Consider the following 18,050-nt stretch of genomic DNA (forward strand, 5'->3'; position numbering starts at 1 on the left):
TGTTCTGTCTGAATGTTATGTTTGCAATGGCCAGGGTAATTTAAGATACTATTTTGAAAGATGGCATTTGAATATAGTCCAGACTTTCATAATTATAAGTTGAGATTGAGATGCAGTCCCCATCCTTCATCCATATTGGCCAGTCTGTTCTGTCAGGCTTCCTTATAATTGGAACCTTAATGTGCTAAGGCCATTTAACATTAAGTCAATTAACAATTTTTGATTATAATGAAATATCCTCTTAGGATTATTATAATTATGCCATCTTAAATGCAAAGTATTTGTAGATGTATATAAAATAAAACTTATTTTGGCAGGGTTACCTTAAAAAGGCCCTCTTAATGTCCACAGGGCAATAAGGGTAAAAAAAAAAAAACTATTGCTAAATCCCTAATACCCAATAATTTAATAGATAGATATCAAGACTTGGTTTGGTTGATGAGATAAGGCAATACCAACAAGCCGGTCTGCCAAGCAGGAGGTTCCGAGACGACTTTTATTTATGTGTTAGACAGGTGAAGAAAACCCCACGTGGCCTGACCCTTGGTCAGGCGCGAACCCTTGACTAACAACCAATGTTTTGTACATCGGCCTCTGGTGGACTCAAAATTCGAATATACAAAACTATGCGCATTTTGAAATAATTAAAAAATACTGCTAAGCCAGGCCTGAGAGAATAGGGAGCCTTATTGCTTAATTAAATAAACAAGCAACGAGTTGCTTAAGTTTCTCGGCAACATTTAAAATTTTGGTGGTGCCATCTGTGGTCATATTTTTAATTATGGCAAAAAGCCTTAATTTTCAGGGTAGGAATGAGTTTTATAAAAAATATTAATGACGATTTTACTCGTTATTAGCTTTTAAAGTCCGACCCTACTGGAGATATGACCCCCATTATCTCCCTAACCCCTCGACCCTTAACCACCAAAATTTAATAACATCAAACCCCTTAATAAACAAATCTCCTTACAAAATTTCAGAAATTTTCGACAAAAAGCACGGGAGTTAAGCTTCAAACAGGGTGAATAAAATTGACCCACACTAACCTCCGTTCATAGAAAGTGCCCCGAATTCCCCCCCCCATTTCTCCACGTTTCAAGGTGTCCTAAGTCCAAACATGTAAAAAATCTGGGGGGTAAATTTTTGCCGGATCTCCATACTTTCCCTCTGTTATAATAGCCGGGAAAGTAAAAAAATAAACAATTAAAACGTAAACTTCTAAAACGTTAAACTGCTAATTCGAATCTAATTCTCAAAAATACAACTGCAAATTCTTTAAAATGAAAATTTTCCTCTTGAAGAATAGGGTACAGACGTGGATCTCGATTGTGCCTATCAATTCACTAAAGCCGGCTCTGGTTACAGCAATAATTTGACTAGTTTTTCAATCGGCACCCCAATAGTATTACTAAGATATTGGGTGTATCACACATCATATGCCAATCACTGGCCGAGTGATTGGCATATCTAACACCTAAATAGGGACCAATTTCTCATAGAAAGTTCTTCTAGGAGTCATCTACTTGGCACATAACTCGTGTTGGGTATATCCCATCGATTCAAATCCAACGAATATATTTTGTAGGCTATTTAACCGGGCTGTATCTTTCAAGACTCGTATAATTTCGAGATTTCTCCTCTGTTTTAAACACTCGATCCAATTCGGACACAGTACAGTCAAACCTGTTTTTGTGCGGGGGATAGGGACCGCATAAAAGAAAATGCATAAAAAATCGCGCGAAACTTTACGAGTGGCTATAAAAAATAGTTTTCGCAACACAATTAAAAAAATATTTTTTTTATGCGGCGAATAGGGACCGCATAAAAAAAGTCTCACGTAGAAAATAACTCGAAACCGTACGAAATAATTAGGAATTGCTTTTTTAACTCCTTGGGTCTTTTTCTGCAACACCTAATGGGGAAAAAATCCTCTAAGAATTTTAATTTTTATATTAATTAATTATTTCTACTTAAATACGAATCTAACATTAAAAAGTTAAAAATAATCGTTAAATAATGATTTTATTTGATAAATATAGCTGCAGGAAGTGTTATTTCATTTAACAAGGCGTGAAATTTTACACCTGCAGTCTAAAGCTGGAGGGGAGCTAACTTACCGCATCTGTTCAAATATAACATAATATTTATGGTTTTTATGCTATTAAAATAAGAGGGGACCGAAATAAACGTATGAGAAAAAAATTTTACTGAATAAAAAATGAAAAAACCTGCTGATGTCATAGAAAACAACCAATAGAGTTTTTAAAAATTTTACAGGAGTCAATTATGTTCCAATTCGATTGAAATTTTCATACACCGCACAAAACAAATCGCACAAATAAAAATCGTACAGAAAAAGACCGCACAAAAACAGGTTTGACTGTATTTATTTGAAAAATTACAGAAATAAATTCAAGGAACGGTTGAAAATCATTTTTCCTTGCACGTGTTACTTATATCAATCGTCAAGCACTTTCCATCGATTGATAGATAAAACGGTCATATCTTCGACCTTCGAAAATACTTCAAATGTCTGTCTAATAAATATTTTAAATGAGTAAAATCGAAACAGGATCAATGGTCAAGTTTAGATAAAAATATAAATAACTTTTTATGTTTTTCCCGTATTGAGACTCGATATAAGTAATTTTGTTTTTCGAAAATTTATTGTTATCGGATGCATTAAGATAAAGTTATTGTTCATTCATTATCAAACAGCTGATTAGTTAATATAGATCTTTTTGTTAAATAATTGCATTTCCTTTTGAACAAAAACAACTCATGCATTGATATCTGCATCATATTCTATAATATGGAAGAGGAGGATAATCAAACTGGGAATACCTCTCGTCGTTTCTTAGTTGATCGGAGGGCTTTCGATCAAGGAGTATTTAACGAAGCTTATCAAGTATATAGCGTCAAGGAACCCCATGCCAAAGAGAAAATAAAGAGAGCTTTTAAGTGTAAATGCTCCTTCAAATCGGCCATCAAAATCATTCGAACTCTCTTCCCGATTATAGATTGGACCAGAAAGTATGACGTTCGGAAGTATTTATTTACCGATATCATTGTGGGGTTAACTGTTATGGTTTTTCAAGTACCGCAAGGTAAAGTCATCTAGCTCATTTTTTCCCTCTCCTCTCAGTGGGCACTCAGGTTCGGGAGTTCGGCCCACAATGGAGCGGTCGGGTGGTAAGGGACGACGTTCGAAATATCCGTTCTGCGAGCCCTAAGAAAGCCGTTTTTTATGCCCATTATGGATTCGATAGAATCCATAATGGTGAGGGATGTGTCCCAACATATCCGCGTGTCAATCCACCACTCGTGCTAATTTCTGAGTGTATTCGTGCTCGAACCCAGATCCCCAAGACGTCGGGCTGATGGCATTACTATCTTATAGGACTATCGGCTTTTCAAGAGAGTGCAATATTTTTGAATATAACGTAATCGACTCTCCTATTATTTTATAAAGTTCAACGTAACAATTATAATCACAAATTTCGAAATCTGCGATTTTTCTCTCTCTATACTATCTTATTTAGTGTTTTATCTAAAAAGAAAAAAATCATTGGGGTTATCTGTTATGATATTTTTAATCGGTGGACTCAATTGGAGAATTTTTATGTATGTCAGCGCGTTTTATAGGTTTCATATTTATTTATTGTCGAAGAAAATGGACGAGTCTTATGAAATAATTTAATTTTTCTGTCCGTGGGCACTTTCGGCCAGTTTGCCTCATTATGGACTTGATGGAATCCATAGTGAGAGATTGAGATCTGGCGTATCTTCCTGAACATTTCTGGGGATTCGATCAATTATGACTTTCAAAGATCACGCTGAAGGATTTGGATTCAAACATTATTCGTATCTTGTTATGAGTATTTCGAATTGGGTATTATTAGAAAATAAGTCCATTCTAATGGATAATATTGTAATATAATGTCTCATATAACCCATTGTAAAATGATCTACTGCGTAAAAATTCGCTTGAATTTTGGATTGGAGTTGAAGACAATGCAAAATGCGGGCGATCTGCCGAAAGGAATGCTTTTTATGGGAAAATGGCCCTCCATTTAGATACGTGAAGAATATCCGAGAAACCTCACGCGGTCAGCTCGTTGGTCAGGCGCGAACCCACGACCAATTAGCATTGTTCAGTGATTTTATCCCTCGGCACTGGTGGACCACTTCAATTTTATCCAGGTCGAATATTTTACCATTAACAGATTAGCAATTCGTATTATTACGCTTTTAAGCGTAATGGTACGAATTGCTAATCTGTTGTTATTAACAATTTGTTTTGAAGTTTGGAAAATATCCAAATAATTTCAAATATTCGAGAAATTCAATCAGTTGTTGTTGATGAAATAAATGATTACATATCCTTCATTAAATTTGTTCTTCGGTTGTATTTGAATTTCTCAAATTTTGTGGATTTTCCATAACATGTACACATTATTTAAATAATTAAATTTAATTATTTAAATTTTCGAGAATTGGTCCATCGGATATGTTGGGCCTCGTCCCTCGCCACCCGGCTGTCCCATTGTGTGCCTGTGGGCTTGCTAAGAAATTCCCTCTTAGTGTCCACAGGGCAGAAAAAGTTTTTAAAAAATCATTGTACGTCTGGCAAAACCACCATTGGGTTTGGCCAGATCCACAGTAGAGAGGTCGTCCCTTTAACGTGAGGGATGAACTGTTGACATATCCGGGTTGGTGAGTGATGGGACCCAACATATCCAGACCAGACCGACCATGAGAAATGTGGGATTGCTCGCTCGGATTCGATCCTGGGTCCCCCAAAACGGTAGGTTTACAATTGCCTCGGCCAAACGGCGATAGGTAAATATATTAAATTGTGCACCGGATTATAAAATAGAAAGTTTAAGGTTTAAATTAATGAAGTTTTCTATTAATAGATAATTATTCAATTTTTTTTATAGTTAAAAAATACAGAATGTAGAATTCTATTCTATAGTACAATAGACCTATTGAGATGAAGAAGGGATAACTACATCGGAAATAAACTTTGTTAATATTAGTTAAATGGATAGATAATAAAAATCATCTTGGATTCCTATAATAATTTAAATGTAGAAAAATACTTTTATTGATAAACAGTCTGTAAATATAAATTTTTAATAATAGAGTTGAAATCGTTCAATTTTATACGGCTCAAACTGAATGAGGAGAGAGGATTGTAAATAAAGATTGTGAAATTAATTTGCATGTTTTACGTTTTAGGAATGGCATATGGACAATTAGCAGACGTTTCACCTATTAACGGTTTATACACATCTTTCTTCCCTGTGTTAATTTATGCATTAATGGGTACATCAAAACAATTATCTGTTGGTAAGTTGTCTCGGATTAAACAGCAAAATTACGTCCAAATACCTTTTTAACAACGTTAAAATTACAGGAACGTATGCAGTGATGTCACTGATGGTAGGAGGAATCGTTGCAAAGTATCCAGTTAAGGATTTTTGCCATTCGGAAAATTGTACGACATGGAATGATCCAATCAACAACACCCCCATAAGCGCCTTGGATGTAGTTATAATGCTTTGCTTTATATCTGGTTTATATCAAGTAAACGATGAGTATAACAATTTATTTTGATTTTAGCTATTGAAAAAATCTTTTATCTTCATATTTATCCATACTTTAGCTCATTTTTGGTTTACTAAGATTCGGCTCTTTGAGTGTATTCCTTTCTCCTCAACTAGTCAGTGGATTTACTACTGCAGCCGCCATACATATCCTCACTAGCCAGTTCAGATACGTTCTAGATTTAGAAATTGTTCGTTATAACGGGGCTTTCAATCTCATCTATGTAAGTTATATCATGTTATATACATTATATAAGCTTATTTCTGAGGTAATTTATGACTTTTAAATATGTTTTTAGACTTATATAGCGCTGTTTAAAAATATTTCACACACCAATTTAGTGACCTTGGCTATGTCTCTTTCTACTATTGGCTTTATGGTCTTTTTCAAAGAGTTGGTCGAGCCTCGAGTGAAGAAAAAGATCAAAATTCCACTTCCAATCGAAATTGTAGTGGTTTGTATTCTTAATTTACATATTTTCCAAATTAATTTTCTAATTTTGTGAACGATTGTCAACTACAATTATTGATAATTCATGTAGATCATCAAGAATTCAAAAATGGCGCATTTTTGAATTTTATCATTTATTATGCACAAATTTTATATGTAAAACCTGTGTAAACCGGAATCGCACGGTGCCGAATATTTTTTATGGTTTGACAAGTTTTCGTTTTTAACAGGTGTTTCTAACAAAATTTCTATGTTAGGAAACCTGTTCAAGCGGAAATCTGCTCTGTTTCGAATAATTTTTTCCGTTTTATTTACGTTCCGTTTTAGACAGATTTGAATAGTGTGTTATGTGTCTTCGGGGCTGCCCCATATGTTTGCAAAATGGCGACTTCTCAAAGTTGGTTGGAACTTTTGTTGCCAAATGTCAAAACAAACACGAAAGTAAAAAAGAAGTGTTGCGTGGCAAACCATACTATTTACGCCACTGTTTTGTATGTTAAGAATCATGAATTTCATAACTACTATTAGCCAATTTCCTCGTATTCCAATACCATAACGTGAAGCGTCCATAACGCTATTTATAATGGCGGTGACATGTTTAACAAATGAGGAAGAAACCGGAAGTAACTTGCCACAACTAAGTGATCAATGACTGATGCTCATTGGTTAATATCCAAGTTGATTCTTTCCACAAACACACTGTAATTAATAAAATAATGTAACGTTCGATACTCCACCCCGTGACCTCAGTACAATGAAGGGATACGCGTTACGTAATTTTGGGGTCAGGTACGTGTGACAACTTTACAGAGTGTTACAGAGGTAGGAAGATAGTTGAAAAGTATAAAAAAGCATTACGTAATTTAGGAGCGATTCCTTTTTAGTGGGATACAATATGTTTCAGTTTATGTAATATTATTGGGCTGCATTGAAAAAAATGTAGACCTATAAATTCCCACTATCGTCGTTCCGTCTGCCTTTCCTTAATCTTGTGAAAAATGTTAGATAAATGAAATTCAAGAGCAGATATGGAAAGCTTAATGGCAGAAGAGCCCGATGAACTATATGGGAACTTCTGATGCAAACCGGAAGTCACGTTATTTTAATTCAAAAATTTCCCCTGAGAGGAGCTACATAGATGACCAACACGACTCTATTGTTAAAGGGAAAGTATGACATACAGGGGCAAGTCACTATTAATTTGCGGTGAAAAGCATATATTTTAAATTAAATAAATTAAAAATATGATTAAAAATTGCAGCCCGGCATTGTGACGATGTCACAATAAATAATTGCTCGTTATTTTATATTATCCATTTAATGTTACGCTGAATAAGAAGACAATAATATGAATTTAATCATATTTCTGTTAACATTACTACTTTCACTTTTCTAATCTAATGTTTTCATTTTCATAACACTTTTTATATGCATATATAAATTTATTCGCTCTTTAGATAATGCGGTTAAAGGGGAAAATATTTGCCCTTTAATCTTATTATCTAACGCGATATCTTAATATATTTCCAAATAAAAACGCTCATGATATTTCAATAATTAAATATTCAGTTTTAAGTAGAATTCTTTATGAAATGTATATAAAAATACTATAGCAGATAACTTTTTAGTGGTCAAAGTATCTTAATTTAGTTGACAACTCTTTATGATTAATGTGATACACAATGTTATTAGTTATTTTTGAAAATTTATCTAAATTTTAACAGCTTACAATAGGAATCATAACATCAAACACCCTTCATTTAAACCAAAAATACAATATGACCGTCGTAGATTCCGTTCCAGTTGGGTAAATAAATGTTTATAAAATTCTCAAAATTAAAGAAATAATGACTCGTAACTAAAGGAATTTTAATAATTTTTTTAAGATTGCCGAATCCGGTACCTCCAAATTTTCATATTTTTACTAAATTGGCTTATGATGCTTTACCTTTAGCAATTGTCAGTTTTGCATCTTCAATATCCATAGCCAAAATCTATGCCGATAAACATAACTACGTCATCAACTGCAATCAGGTCAGTCTCTTTACGTATTTAATTCAAATTTCATTATTAAAATTGCGTCGTAATTATAATCTTTTGAAAAAACCACCATAATTTAGGAACTGATTGCTTTAGGAATAGCTAATATTTTTGGAACTTTCTTCTCTTGCATCCCCGCAACTGCATCTCTATCCAGAAGTAACGTGCAGAGTGAAAGTGGAGGAAAAACTCAAGTAAAAGTTATTTTTAATTAATTAAAATAGAAATTATGTTACGACTTTTACTTAATTTTGCAAAATCTTTTTCTAGCTTGTAAGCTTAGTGAATTGTATTGGACTTCTGTTTGTTCTACTTTTCTTAGCTCCTATTCTCCAAGGCTTGCCCAGTGTAAGTTTAATTGTTATTATAGCGTCAAAAAATTTCTATCAATTAATCTTTTCCTTTTTTCAGTGTATTTTGGCAGCTATCACAATTGTATCACTGAAAGGTTTGCTGATCCAAATTACAGATTTAAAAAAATACTGGAAAATATCTATTCTGGATGGGGTAAGCGGGTCAAAATTTGCTATAAAATTAATTATTAATAGTTCTTCAGCATATAATTAATTAGAATATAAGTTCACCGAAGTATATGAATAATGTTTTAAAGAATTTTTGACTTCTGAAACAACTCTAGAAATAAAGGTAAAACAAATGTATTGTACGAACTGAAATTCGGGTTTTCTGCAAATGCGAATCGCAGTTTGCAGAAAATTCGTATATAATTGGGAAGAAAATTACGAAGAAAAATTAGTTCAAAGCAAATAATCACAATTTAAAAAGCTACCATTAAATTCCGCAGCTGAAATTTTTATAGCTAATTAGGATAAAAATTTCGCCTAGAAAGAAATGACTTATTGGATACTTCCGATTAAAAATACGTTACGAAAACCATTACTTTAACGTTTTGTTAATTAATGGAAGGCACAAACACACCAGCTACAACTTCATCTATTATAAACAGGCCTGACCCTCTCTGGAGTCAGCCAACGTGGTTGAGAATGGGACACAACGACGCTCCGATCTGTATTTCTGTTTTTTACTCTTCAGGTTCTATGAGCACTAATTGGGCAGTTTAATTATCTCATCATTACTCATTGGTCAAGTAGACAGGAGATGAGATGAGATGATAATTCATTCATGCAAGTCCAATCCATACTGTTTGTGATAAATTTTGGAGTACGTACCGCATTCAAACGCGGATCCAAATGCAGTAGGTGACTCCTTACTAAACACCCATTCATCAGGCATACCATTTCAACAAAATAATTAAAATTTATCGATAGAAAATCAGTTTAAAATTGCTTTTTATTTAAATCAGCGTAATATTGGGCTGCAATTTGAAAAAAAAACTGTTCCTACTATCGTCCGTCTGTTAATGTCCGTCTGTCCAGAGTTACATAGATGAAAGTTGAGACTAGATGTGGAAAGCTTAGGGGCAGGAGGCCGCGATTAACTATATACAAACTTCCGATGCAAACCGGAAGTGACATTATTTAAAAGTTTTCCCTGAAAGGAGTTAGAATAGTTATGCTAGTCAGCTACCTGACAGGAAAAGTATGATGTACAGGGGCAAAACGTTACTAATTTGAGATAGCGAGCATATATTTTAAATTAGCAGATAAGACCGACGTTGCCAGGCAAAAAATAACAAACATTAAAACGAAAACCATATAAAGAGCCTATGATTGTCATGTTTATTGCGATACTCGGTTAATATGAAATGGCAAAATTTCATTGGTCAAGTAGACAGGAATTGAAAAATATAATATATTAAATTTTTTAAGATTCAAATTTTCAATTCTGCAGAGGGGATGTCTCCTGGGAGGACTTTTATGGGAAACTGGCCTTATTTAGGTGTCACTAACGAAAAGAAAATCCGGAAAACACCACGTGGTCAAACCCGTTGGCAATGCTCAAACCCACCAACAATTACTTGTGTTAGGTGGTTCAATCCACTTGGCCACTGGTAGTCAATTTATTAAAATAAGAAAGTTCCATTTCGAAATGAAAAAATTAGAGCATGTGGAAAATTAAATACTTATATAGTGTTTACAGTGTAACACTCGACTGAACGCACGCGAGTGCTCTGGGCAACCTGTAGCAGTAATAATATACTGCGTTTACTTCCCACTACATCATTTTCGCAGTAATTAAGCGAATATAATTTTCCTTAATTACATCCTTTTTGCATGAATTATATTTAGTTTATTATTTTTAAATTTGTTTTTACCAATAGATAACGCTACACGTATATCCAGCAAATCGAATGTGGTCAAAAATTAATTGATATATAGAAATCCAATCAATATTTTGGGATGGGATTTACGACATTATCTAAGTAAGAAACATATGAACGTATCTGCCAAGTTTCGTAGCAATTGGTCGGACGGCCTAGGAATGCATAGCGAACAAACAAACAAACATTCTTATTTATAGCATCCTGGCATTGTGGTGATGTCACAATAAATATTTGCTCGTTTAGTATATCTCTTAATTAAAATTCTTTTTAATTTATGCAGATAAACAAAAATGGCAGAAAAAATTTCTCCTTGCTTCAATAATCCAAGGAGGGAGGAGGAATCAAAAATAAATATAAATATGTTTTATATTTGATGATTATCTTTCAGGTAATTGGAATCAGAATACATTAATGTAATCGTTGCCATTTTTGCAGATGATATGGCTGGTAACATTTCTGGCAGTCATCATTTTAGGTATAGATATTGGCTTAGGCGTGGGTGTTGGATTTTCGCTTTCAACATTAATATTGAGAACTCAAAGGTATGTACGGTACAACACACTGTATTAAATTTGTCCCGAACTGTTTATCGTTAATAATCATTCGATTTATTTCAGGCCGAGATCTTATTTACTGGGTGAAGTAGGAAATACGAATGTTTACGTTCCAGTTAAAAAATATTTAGTGGTAAATATTTATATTACGCTGTGTATTCAGTATTTATTTTACTAATTAATATAGAGAAAACTTTATTAGTATTAATAGAATAATAATGTAAATAAATGATGTGTTTATTATAGTCAATAATTCGTATGGAATTGCTAATTATTTGATATAATTCCAATTTTTTTCAGGCAAAAGAAATTCCTTCAGTGAAAATATTTTATTTTGGTGGTCCTTTACATTTTGCAAATGCCGAATATTTTATGAATATGATAGAAAATAGAGTTTCTGTAAATATCAGGTCGGTCTCATTGTACTTTATGTCTGTAATAATTTTATTTCTATGTGAACGCGATAATAACCAGAGGAAAACACTGTTCATCGCTCTTTTACATCGAAAATTATTTCAAAGTGTTGAAATACATTATGAGCATTAAATTATAAAAAAAGGAAGACTTTCTAACTTATAAAGCAGTGATTCTCAACCACTCTGCCGCGGCATTTTAGTGTGCCGCGAGATTCTTGAAGGTGCTACCACTGCGAATACCCATACATAAGCGACATCAGACAAGTAGTTTAATTAGTTCAACCTTCCTAGGGCGCGTTTGAAAATTGTAACCGGTGTTACCGGTAACTGCCGGTAGTTACCAATACGTTTAGAAAACGTGACGTAAATAACCAACTACGTTTAAAAATCACTGTTATGACGTCACCGAAGTAACCGTGCGTGCCGCCAAATTTTTAAATTATTAAAAGTGTACCATGACAAAAAGAGGTTGAGAATCACTGTTGTAAAGCATCGTTAGTCTTTCTTGTTTTAATCTTCGGTCTAACTTTAAGAGTAGGCTGTCTGGGTAATTTGTCATCTTCCCCCTCTTATAGCATAATCTGTCAATCCCTTCTTATTTTAGCACACAATGTCCGAATGAACAAAATCACCAAACCTTGGTCGTTGGTCGCAGGTCCGCGCGTAGGCCTCGCGTTTTCACGTACCTAATACCTAAATAAAGACATTTCCCATAGAAAGTCCTCTCGAGAGTTATTCGCTTGGCAGATCCTTCGTCCTTATTTTGTGTCTTTTTATTCCATCAATTTAATCCTTCTTAATTTATCTCACAACCTCAATCTCTATCTTTCCTTTGATCTCTTCCATACCATCTGTTTTTTGATAATTTTCTTTACTGCTTCTTTATTTTTTATACGTATCTTATGACCATATTATCTTAATCTTACTTCTTTTACTCTATCTGTAATGTTACTTATTTTAATTTTTAAAAAATCTTTAAAATACGAGGTAAACTCAGCTTGTTTCGACTTTAGACATTCAAACTACACTTATAACAAGAATAATTTAATTCTTACTTCCATCATACAATTCATCATAACTTTTAAAATTTCTGACCCCATTGAATAGTTTTTAAACTTCGTTTCATCGCTACATGGAACCACTATTTTGTTATTTTTGCACACTTTTATCTTTAATCACTATTTTTTACATTATATTTAATCATTTAAATATATTTATCCATTATTATTCAACTATTCTAATTTGAAAAATTAAAAAATAACTTGAAAATTGAATATTTTTCTTTTAAAAATTCAATTTATATTCAGCAAATATAATTTTCTAAATTTATAGAAAGCTGAGAGCCGAAAAAGAAAAATCCGAATGTAAAATTCAACGAAATATATCAATTGCTTCCATCATTAGTTCGGTAAATAATTAATTAAATATAATTTATTTTTGTATCTAAATATTTTTCTTATATTAAATTATTAAATTAGAGTATCGAAATGGACGAAACGTCAGGAATACCATCGTACATTATTATAGATTGTTCAGGATTTAATTATATAGATACACCCGGAGTCATTGCATTGAAAAAAGTAAATTCTTCATAATCTAAATTATGTATTTTTTATTTTAAATATATTCTATAATATTAAATCACTTATAATATTTCAGGTAATTGAAGAATTTCGTGAAGTCGGTATTACAGTTTACATTGCAGCTTGTCCGGGTAAGTACCAGTTAAATCGGATGAAATTAGAAATATTTCGTTTATTTTTAACTTAAAAATTATTATTAAAAAGCAAATGTCAACGCAATGCTTAAGAAAATGGACTTCTTTGCCGATGTATCGCATAATTCAGTGTATCCAACTGTTCACGATGCTGTTCTTCACTGTAATCACGAAATTCATGTATCTGTATAACATACAACTTACTTTTTTTAATATAAAATAAATTTAATTTGCTACTGTTTTGTAGTTTTTCATTTTATTCATTTTATATAGATTATTTTAATTTTTAATATATAATTTACGAAGGAGTTATTAATTTCAGAACGTTAGCTCAACCTGCCGCCCCGCTGTGGCCCTGGCCCACTATGGGCTTGATAAAAAGGCCCTTAGCGCCCACATGGCGAAGAGTTAAAATAGAGGATCCATAGCAGAGCCTCTATTACAGAATCAAAATTTGTCAAGTGTTCTGTATGAAGTAATTGTATACAATATTTCTATACAGAATTTTTCTTAAAAACAATAATTTTTATAAAGATATAATTATCTCAATATTAATATGAAAAAACATTTTATTTAGATTTGTTTATTTATAATCTCAATGTTTCATACTTCGATAATTCAAACGCACAAGATCGATCAGACCCATGGACTAATCATAGAATATCATTTTCTATGATTATTTATGCCATAGCAAATAAATATAAGACCTTTCTTCACTTTTATAGTCTAATTCTCTAATATTTTATGCAAGGATTCTTAATTTAAAGCTGGAATATTTAATGGACGGTGTCCTAATAGCCAATGTTTCCTCTAATTTTTTTTTGTAGATGAGCGGAACATCTGAGCAAAAAAAAATTTTTTGCTGAGCATATATTTATAAAATCTTATTTTTCCCTATAAAAATTATAATAATTAATTATAAAGTAAAGATTAAAATTCATTTTAAAACATACTTCCATACAAAATATTATCTTTTGTCAATGATTTAATGTATTTAATCGAAATATACGTAGCAATAATCATGTTGCAGACAGAGTGAGAAATAAGTAAACAACAATTCAAATCAGTGTGCATGCTCGCCTGCGCGGCACATAAATTCTCGTGCGCGGCAACAATTTGAGCAGTGCGCAGCCGCGCAGCTTAGAGGGAACATTGCTAACAGCAGTGCCGATTTTAACTGTAAAATAAAGCGTTCGTTTATTGAACAAATGTGGATATTTTTATTTCAGTATAAAGTAACATTACAACCCATTTCAATGCTAAGTCATTTTTACGTGGAAGTGTGTCAAAGTGTTTCCCACGACTCTGGCGGCACACACACAGTCTTCCCAAAATTGCTTGACGTTCCGGCCCAATTCTGTCACCACGTCGAATGTCCTCTCTTGCGGTCAGAAATTGTTCGTGGTTGCTGGCATAGACACGAGATTTGACAAACCCCACAGAAAAAAATTGCAAGATGTCGAATCGCACGACCTAGAAATTACTTTCCAAAAAGTACGGCCCAATCAATGCCATTTTCAAGATAGCCGATCACACCAATGGCACCCAATTTACATCCGGCACTTTTTTTTTTCTTTTAACTCTTTCCGCCCTATGGGCACTAAGAGAGCCTCTTTTAGAAGGCCCATTATGGGTTCGGCCAGGCCTACAATGGGGCGACCGGGTGGTGAGGGACGGGGCCCGACATATCCAAACGGACCACCCCCCGAAAAATTCCTGGGGATTATTCGACCCGGTCGGATTCGATCCCTGGTCCCCAGAGCGGTAGGCTGCCACCTTGACCGCTCGGCCATCCGGCCTTTACATCCGGCACTGTTAATGGGACACCCGGTATTAACAGATGGCAGTTAACTTGAAAAATCGGAAAATTACAAGTCAACTGTGATCGAGGGTCCAATTCGCTAAGGATATAATATACTGTATATGCATTATGAAGAAATTATTTTCGTTTAAGTACAACTACCAAACATTACTATGTTAATAGGATATTCACCTTCCAGGTGTTTATGTAAAAGTACCATTTTCTAAGTATAAACAAAAATAATTTTAGTCTGTGTGTTTCTATAATTTAATGTTTTATTTTATTGTGCTTTATACACACTAAAATTTTTAGTAAACGCACTGAGGTATTTTTGGTAAAGCTTTATAAACTATACACCAACGTTTTTTCTTTTAATTTTATTTACAATAGAGACATGCATGCTAGATATGTCTCTATTGTATCGAATATATGAGGGAAAACTCATTTAAAAAACGCTATAAACAAAAAAATCATAGGACTACTTACCGATTCTGCACCGTTCCAACTGCCATTGCTTAAGCGTACTGTACGTTAATAGTGGTCGCTCCTCTGGGCTGCTGTTTGTAGACGTTTGCAAACGACGGTGAAAAAAAAGAGACGCCCGTAATATCGAGTATCATGATGGGGGATCTATAATTTTAAAATATGCGTTTTTAGAGAGAAAATTTAAAAGATGGCTTCCAATAGCATTCAAAGTAGCTACGAGAAAAACTCGAGAAGACACTTACATCACCGTGTGGGTATATATATTGATGTGCATTTTCACAACTTGTAAATTATCATTCATAAAACTACACAATGGACACAAAAACGGAACTATTTGAGCTATGGAGCACGCCACGTTGACTTCTATCGTAAACTATTACTAGTGCAAACAGCGCGCACTCCCGCCAGAATGTAGAAACGGTTCCGAACTCACCATTATTCCTAACACTTGGTTACCTCTTGTGGCAACCCGCGGACCAGTTTGACGAACTTTGCTTAGTTACGCTTCCGTAACATCGTAACATTCTATAACGAAATTCACGAGTTAAGATTGGACAACGACGATTTAACTTCTTAAAAAGAGAAACATAATCAAATTACTTTAAAATTCAGATTAAATGCTTATAACTATAAATTTATTATCTAAATTTATAAACATATGTGTTTTATATAACTAATCCTTTTAATTTTAAAATGTAAACGTTTTATAACAATACTTTAAAGAACGAATAACGTAACCTTTTTAGATATTAATACTTGTCTGGATTCTTAATGCCTAAATGTAACGAAAACATTTGCTTGGTAAAAGTTTTGTGCTTGATATCTAAAAAGGTTTGGTTATTCACTTTTTAGAAATGCGAGCTTAAAAACAAATCTTTAAACTTGGAAATTTTTCCTACTGCTTCGAGTCGAATAAAGTGGGAATGAGACTTCTGAACGCGTTAGGGCTATGACTAGGGTTTCTCATTTCCCAGTGTTTTGCTTGTCCCGAGATTCCGGGACAAAAGAGAGCTGTTTCCCTGGATAGAATTAATTATTTTTAAGATATACAAAATATCATGAAATCAAATATAATTATTTTTCATTTTTTAAAGTAATTTAATACGTTCTGCAACCTCCAAAGTCATTTTAATAATGCTGTGTAAGATGATATTTAAAATTACCTTTGAATTACGTAGAAATTTTCACAAATAGAAAAAATTTATTAAAATTTGCTGGAAACTGCATACAAAACAACAAAAATGCCTTTGAACTGAGTTAAAAATTTTAAAAAATGAACTTAAAGGTAATTTTCGTGATTTAAATAAAACACAATACAAAATATTGTAAATTTTTATAAGATTTTAAAAAGCAAAGATGGTCAATCGCTCGATCGGGTTCTTATTTTAGGGTACGTTCGTTAAGTCAAACGAGAATGACGTCACCAATATTCTTGTTTCGTTTGACTTTTCGAACGATTCGTTATAACTAAATGGCTGTTTCTAAAATCGAAGATATGAATGTTGCTAGTGCAGCCTTATCCAAAATATTTTTCTTAGGTTGCTTCGGATGGACAGTTATTTCAATCATTTCACCTTTTAATTCACAATTTAAACACTCGAGTAGATCTAGAAACATCGATATCGTCGGGCGCCATTTTCTTAACGAAGTAAACTAACTTTCCTTCGTGAGCTTCGTTAGTTTCTTTCGATACGTCATCACCGCGGAGCTTGCGCACTGAGCGAGACTATTACTTTTCGAACGATTCGTTACTAACGCGTTTAACTCGTTCGACTTAAAGAACGTACCCAATGTATATGTTAAGGGGGCATAAGAATTTTAGAAAGGCTTAGGTGGGGCATAGCACAAAAAAGGTTGGGAAACACTGGTTTAAACGTTTAAGAAAGGAATACATACAGCATTAAGAAACGCAAAACATTTATTATATTACATAATTCATTTTTACATAAATACTTGCATATACAAGCACTATGATGCATGCAAGTCCAAGACTCTCCATTTCGAAAACTGCACAGGTAAATTTTTTCTTTTACTGTGTACTCAGAAAATTACAAAAATGACACATTTTAAAGGGAGTTGCGAGCAAAGTCCTGCGAACTGGTTAGTAATACGGGGGTAAGATTCATTGCGGCATAGAGGAAATGGTGCATCCTTTTCGTCGATTTCAGATATCTGGCCTTAAAAAGAAATTCGGCCAAATATCCGGCCATGTGGGCTTCCTCCTTCCGTACCGGGGAATGTTCGAGCAGACCTCACGCCACGCTCTCTCGATGGTATTGGTATGGGCCTTCATCCGAGGATCAACAAAATTATATGATTGATTTACTGTCAGGTGATGAAAGCCTTCATTTTGAAGACAATCATACGTCTTCCAGCAATCACGTATAACTGTTGTCCAGGGAAGCACCTACTCCTTCAGGACCGCGAGCAAGGTCTCACTGTCACCGGTACTAAAAAGGTGCGTCGAATCTTCCGCTCGATACCCCCAAAGATCCACTGACCTTTGATCACCCTCCCCTATTGTACTTCCGCCATCCAAATTTCGCTTCGTCAATTTCGAGTCTCCACGTTTCTCCGATGTCGACAACCGATCGTGAATAAGTACCACTCGGTAGAGAGTACCAATCTATGACGATCCTGGAGGAGATCCACATATGGTCCCAGATGTTCAAGAAAAGCGCTGCGCTGCCTTGGAGGTTTCAGTATCAATACGGAAAGGATGAACTGCCAC

General features: G+C 33.9%; 1 protein-coding gene across 2 annotated transcripts; it reads left to right on the plus strand.

The window, feature by feature from the left end:
* The first annotated feature begins 2,757 nt into the window (after positions 1-2,757).
* LOC136976496 (prestin-like) lies at positions 2,758-13,271 on the plus strand. Of its 2 annotated transcripts, XM_067271799.1 has the most exons (17): positions 2,758-3,107; positions 5,245-5,355; positions 5,423-5,592; positions 5,672-5,836; positions 5,912-6,067; positions 7,788-7,870; positions 7,950-8,097; positions 8,184-8,297; positions 8,374-8,451; positions 8,515-8,610; positions 10,781-10,887; positions 10,963-11,032; positions 11,200-11,309; positions 12,648-12,723; positions 12,794-12,895; positions 12,975-13,029; positions 13,103-13,271. In XM_067271799.1, exons 1-17 carry the CDS (start codon positions 2,813-2,815, stop codon positions 13,222-13,224), a joined length of 2,058 nt encoding a protein of 685 aa, XP_067127900.1. In that variant the 5' UTR covers positions 2,758-2,812; the 3' UTR covers positions 13,225-13,271. The 2 variants fall into 2 exon arrangements, 1 of the variants encoding a protein (XP_067127900.1); XR_010880939.1 differs by lacking the exons at positions 12,648-12,723; positions 12,794-12,895.
* Positions 13,272-18,050: the final 4,779 nt, after the last annotated feature.

Source organism: Centruroides vittatus, unplaced genomic scaffold (assembly GCF_030686945.1).
Source record: "Centruroides vittatus isolate TY-2023 unplaced genomic scaffold, ASM3068694v2 contig_400, whole genome shotgun sequence".
NCBI classification, from domain to species: domain Eukaryota; kingdom Metazoa; phylum Arthropoda; class Arachnida; order Scorpiones; family Buthidae; genus Centruroides; species Centruroides vittatus.